This window comes from Halictus rubicundus, unplaced genomic scaffold (genome assembly GCF_050948215.1).
Source record: "Halictus rubicundus isolate RS-2024b unplaced genomic scaffold, iyHalRubi1_principal scaffold0101, whole genome shotgun sequence".
Classification (NCBI taxonomy): Eukaryota; Metazoa; Arthropoda; class Insecta; order Hymenoptera; family Halictidae; genus Halictus; species Halictus rubicundus.
In genome coordinates this window covers 20,534-26,462 of record NW_027488642.1, presented here as the reverse complement: position 1 = coordinate 26,462, position 5,929 = coordinate 20,534, and the positions used below count along the sequence as shown (strand labels likewise).

The 5,929-nt window shown below is 56.4% G+C and overlaps 1 protein-coding gene across 1 annotated transcript; it reads left to right on the top strand.

The window, feature by feature from the left end:
- Positions 1 to 460: 460 nt before the first annotated feature.
- LOC143363708 (uncharacterized) lies at positions 461 to 5,647 on the top strand. The gene is made up of 4 exons (XM_076804255.1): positions 461 to 3,843; positions 4,069 to 4,349; positions 4,401 to 5,189; positions 5,289 to 5,647. Exons 1-4 carry the CDS (start codon positions 461 to 463, stop codon positions 5,645 to 5,647), a joined length of 4,812 nt encoding a protein of 1,603 aa, XP_076660370.1.
- The last annotated feature ends 282 nt before the right edge of the window (positions 5,648 to 5,929 follow it).

The following is a 5,929-nucleotide window of genomic DNA, read 5'->3' as shown; positions in this document are numbered from 1 at the left end:
TCCAACGTTACGGAACCCAACGAAGATCCAAAACATTTGGTGCCGAAACCCGGGAATAGAGTGTGCCGATTTCTCTATTCCACTCGATCCACCGCAGAATTACGAAGAATTCTGTGCATCACCGCGAGTTCTGTTGTGCGCTTCCGTTGTCTCCTCGAGTGATCCGCGAGTGCATCGAGCATCTTCCGAGGCTCCGTCGCAGACAATCAGGAAGCACCTGAAAGGAAAGGAGCAAGTGAATTCTTCGAACAGAATTCGTGAGACCGTTCTTGAAAAACGGTACTTAGACCGCGTGGCGAACCGTTACGGATTCGAAAATTCCGTGACCTTCCACCGGGACACCAACCGTTCTCGAACCGACCGAGGCAAGGTGTTTACCGCGATACGCGTAAAGTCCGTTGTCTTTCGCGTCTCGATCAGTTTGTTTTTACGTTTCGTTTGAATTTTAACTGCCGAAACAATGCCGCAAACGTTCAGCGATGTAGTGGTCGCTCAGGAGGAGATCGCTGGCCGCATCAAGAACTGCATCATCAATACCGACAAATTGGGGGCAGCGAAACTCTCCGCGGTCGTATTGCAGAAAAGAATCGAGTTGCTGGAGAGTTACTGGCGCAACTTCACCGCAAATCATAACGCTATGAGGCCGATGCCAGATTACGCCGCCAGTAACTACAGGAAGAGAGGCCTATACGACGAAGTAGAGGAAGCCTACATCCAGAACTCCTCTGAATTAGTGGAGAGGCTAGAAAATCTGAAGCCCGTCGCCTCAGCAATTCCGGCTGAAGCCGAGTCTCACGAGTGCAACGCCGGACCCAGATTGCCGACTCTGACCATCGAGAAATTTTCGGGCGATCTCCTACGGTGGGAGGAGTTTCGCGATTCGTTTCGCGCTACGATCCACAATTCGAAACGATTGCAGGACGTCCAACGCCTACAATATTTGAAGGCGAGCCTCACCGGTGCGGCTGCGAAGGTTATCGCGCGTACATCCCTGACGGATGCGAACTATTCGACGGCGTGGGCGGCACTCGAACGTCGTTATGGAGGCATCCGTGTTCTGACCACCGCTCACCTCGGAAGACTTTTGGACTGCCCGGCAGTGAAACGAGCTTCGACGGAGGAATTGACCAGAGTCCTCGACGAGTTCTGCCAAGCTCGAGATGCTCTGGCCGCGCTTAAAAAACCAGTCGACACATGGGACGACTGGTTCGTGACACTCCTCGTCAGGAAGCTGGACTCGACGACGCGCCTGGACTGGGAGAAGATGTTCCCGGACCCGACGATCATGCCGTCCTTCGTGGAGATTCGAGATTTCCTCGAATCACGCATCCATGCCTTGGCCTCGACCCAAGAGCCGATGTGTTCGTCAACACCGACCAAGCGAGAGGAGACGCGAAAACCCGAGCAAAGGACGGCCATGACCGTGCAAATGACCAAAGGGCCATCCGCGAAGGCCAGCAACGTTCGGAAGTGCCCGCTGTGTTCGGACAATCACCAGCTAGGGCACTGCGGTCAGTTCAAAACCTTTAGCGCGTCGGAACGCAAGGAATTTGTGTACCGAAATAAACTGTGCGTTTCGTGTTTCTCGGGAACCCACTTGCTCGCGGCGTGCACGTCTTCCTACCGGTGTATGGTGTGCGGCGGTCATCACCACACCTCGCTTCACGAGGCGTTCCGGAAGAGCGAAGCTCCCGCGCAGCCAAGCACAAGTTCCGTGAACACGTTCAGGTCGAATCGCGTTGTTTTACTGGCCACCGCGCGCGTCCAGTTGAAGTCCCCGAACGGTCGCAGTGTCTCCGCTCGCGCGTTACTCGACCCCGGGTCCGAAATGTCATTCGTGACGGACCATGTCGTGCAAGCGTTACGTCTTCCGCGCCGGAACGTGGAGGTTCATTTGACCGGATACCAGGAGATAAACGTGGGCACGGTACGTCACGAAGTGTCCGTGTTACTCGCGTCTAGTCGCGACTCCAAGTTCCGACTCGCGTTAAACGCGCTGGTGACGCGAAAAATTACCGCTCCGACTCCAGCGGTAGAAATTAACGACGAGAAGTGGACTCACCTCCACGGACTTCCGTTAGCCGACGAGGACTTCCGCTCTCCGAACAGGGTGGAATTACTTCTCGGGGCAGATGCGTGTGGTCACCTCCTCCTCGAGAATCGAATCGGACCAATGGGCACTCCTCCAATTGTTCGAACGCCCTTCGGCTGGGCGCCGATGGGCACAACCTCATCCACAACGGACCACAGCGCTGGACCTCGGGTGCGATCCTTGCTGGTTCAGCCTGCACGAGACCTCCGAGACGATTGGCAGAGGTTCTGGGAGCTGGAAGAAGTACCAACTAGTGCAATAAGCACGCCTCAGGACGAAGCATGCGAAAAGTACTTCAAGGATACGCACCGCAGAGATCAGGATGGACGCTACGTTGTGCGCTTACCGTTCGTTGCCACCCCAGGCACCGATGTCGGAGTTCCGCGATCGGCTGCAGTGCGCTTGCTCTTATCGTCCGAAAGGAGACGAGAAAGGGACGAGACGCTCCGACAGAAATACTCCGAATTTCTGGAGGAGTACGAACGGCTCGGGCACATGGAGTTCGTCTCGCGGCACTCGACTGGCGGGGGGGAGAATTACCTTCCGCATCACGCCGTGTGGCGGGAAAAACCATCTGGAAACAAAATAAGAGTAGTTTTTAATGGCTCTTACGTTTCAGGCAGAGGCAGTGCCATTAACGATTACCTGGCCGCCGGACCGAAGCTCCAAACTGACCTCTGGGCCGTAATAACGAGGTGGCGATTCCATCGGCATGCCTTTTCGACGGACATTGTAAAAATGTTTCGCCAGATCAAGGTGCACCCAGAGGACAGAGACTGGCAGAGGATCGTCTGGAGGAAAGATCCAAGCGAGGAAGTACGGGACTTCCGTTTGACGACGGTGACCTACGGCACGACGTCGGCTCCGTACCTCGCCTCGAGAGTACTGCTTCAGCTTGCCGACGACGAGAAGGCTCGATTTCCGCGGGGTGCAGCGATTCTCCGAGCGAATTCGTATGTCGATGACATTCTGGCCGGAGGAGATGACATCGACGACACCGAAGAGGCTCGACGTCAACTCACGGACATCCTGACGGCGGGCGGATTCCCGCTGGATAAGTGGGCGACCAATTATTTGTCGTCGAGCTCCGGTCTCATTCAATTGTTGCAGGGTCACCAAGAGGCAGGAGCGCTGGGACTCAAATGGAGCACGGCGAACGACACTCTGTCTCTTGCGGCTCCGAAGCTCAGGACTGCCACATCAGGTCAACCATGGACCAAACGATCGGTTTTGTCTGAGACGGCCAGGCTTTTCGATCCATTGGGGTGGCTGTCTCCGATCAGCATTGCTGCGAAGATCCTGCTGCAGGACCTCTGGTTGTCCGGATTGTTGTGGGACGAGCCGCTGTCCGAGCTGTTTTCCGAGCGATGGAAGCAACTTCGATTCGAGATGGAGAGGACCGATCGAATCACAGTTCCGAGATGGATTGGCTATCGTGCGGCGACCAGCGACAATATAGAGCTGCACGGATTCAGCGACGCGTCAGAAAGGGCATACTCCGCAGCCGTCTTCATAAGGGTGCCAGTTACCGGTGCAAGGGCCGAGACGCACTTACTGATGGCGAAGACCAAGGTCGCTCCAACCAAACCACAGAGCATTCCTAGGCTGGAGCTGTGCGGTGCTCTACTGCTGGCCCGATTGCTGAGAGCAGTAGGAGATTCGATGCGGCCTCACAGCGTGACTATGCATGCGTGGACCGATGCATCGGTCGTCCTAGCCTGGGTGAGGTCTCATGCTTCCAGGTGGAAACCGTTCGTGGCGCATAGGGTGGCCGAGATCCAGCGCCTGCTACCGGACGTTGAGTGGCGACACGCGAGGACAGACGAAAATCCTGCGGACCTTGCCACGCGTGGGATTTCAGCGCAGGTACTGGTCGACGATGACCTCTGGTGGAGCGGTCCCTCGTGGTTGTCAGGGCCTCAGGAGGATTGGCCTGGCGCATGTGACGTCGACGAGAGCGAGGCTCCGGAGCGCAGAGTGACGGTGACGACGACGATGGCAAGGAAGACGAAGTCCGGCGACCATCCCAGTCTGCGAGCCGTCTTCGAATCGCCCTGGGACCCTCTCCGATTCTCGTCAGCGTTGAGGCTGGTCCGAGTGACCGCGTATATGCGACGATTCGCAAACAACGCTCGATCCATCGGTACACCGCAGCACGGGTTCCTGACAGCCACTGAGATCGACGAGGCGTGGGTGAGCGTCCACCGAATGAGCCAAGCTGACGACTTTGGCGACGAACTCGCGGAAATGGAGAAGGGTAAGATAATCAAATCGACCTCGACCCTTGTTTCTCTTCGGCCGATTATAGATCGTCAAGGTGTCTTACGAGTGGGAGGACGACTGGACCACGCAGCAGTTTCATTCGACCAGAGACATCCTGTGATAGTCGACCGACAGTCTCCGTTGGCACCATTGCTGATCCGGTCAGCTCACCTTCGGACGCTCCATGGGGGAGTGAACTTGACGCGGGCGACGCTCAGGCTCCGCCACTGGATTCCGCGAGACAAGACGCTGGTGAAACGGGTCGTAAAAGGCTGCGTTACCTGCACTCGGCTCCAAGGGCGCACCAGCAACCAGCAAATGGGAATGCTGCCTGCCCAGCGAGTGCAACCAGCAAGGGCATTCTCGGTCAGCGGAGTCGATTATGCTGGTCCGATTCCGATGCTCATGACGAGAGCAAGGGGACAGCGGACCACCAAGGGATACGTCGTCGTTTTCGTGTGCCTGTGCACGAAGGCGGTCCACTTAGATGTCGTGTCCGATTTGTCCTCTGCCTCCTTCATCGCAGCTTTCAAACGCTTCGTAGCTAGACGCGGAAGATGTCACCAGATGCTGAGTGACAACGCTACGACGTTCAGAGGTGCCGATCAGCTTCTGAAGCGCATGTTCAACGCTGCATCGACCTTTTACAAGGAAACGGCGGAATTGCTGGCCGCCGACGGAACGGAATGGAGGTTCATACCGCCGTATTCTCCTCATTTCGGCGGTCTGTGGGAAGCGGCCGTGAAATCCGCGAAGAGGCATCTACGACGCACAATAGGGGAACAACAGCTCACCTTCGAGGAGCTTTCCACCTTGCTGTGTCAAGTGGAAGCTTGTATGAACTCTCGACCCCTCTCCGCCTTGTCCGACGATCCAAATGATCCTCCCTTCCTCACGCCAAACCATCTGGTTAACGCTTGCTCTTTGTGCGCAGTTCCAGAACCGGGTGACGAAATCACGTACGACGCAGGCCGACGGAGATGGAACCTTGTATCCAGACTTCTGGAAGGTTTCTGGCAGCGGTGGCGTACCGAATACCTGAGCCAGCTGCAGACTCTTCCGAAATGGCAAAGGGCACGGGAGAATCTTGCCGTCGGAGCGGTCGTGCTCCTGAAGGACGATCTCGCGCCGCCTCCTAAATGGCCTCTCGGACGAGTCGTCGAGGTGCATCGGGGATCCGACGGACGAGTGCGTGTGGCTGTCGTGAAGACCGCTACCCGTACCACCACCAGAGCCATCCAGCGCCTTGTACCGCTCATTTCCTCCGAGCATTCCACCGGCGAGGAAACGTGACTCCCTTCACGGCGGGCGGTGTTTAGACGCACATTGTACATATTGTAAATGATTGTAAATATCTGTAGCTCACTTCGTTCACTCTGTTCACTCTGTTCACTTCTCTGTATAACATCCGAAAACCATTGTACTATTTCGTTGCCGACCCGACAACGAGGCGGGCGGTATGTTCGAGCAATCAGCTGGTCGGTGCCGCTGTGCGTCCGCACGCACACACGGCAAATTAGCGACTGCCGAATTTTGTTTGTATTGAGGACTCGGCCGTCGTCGCGGTTCGTCTCT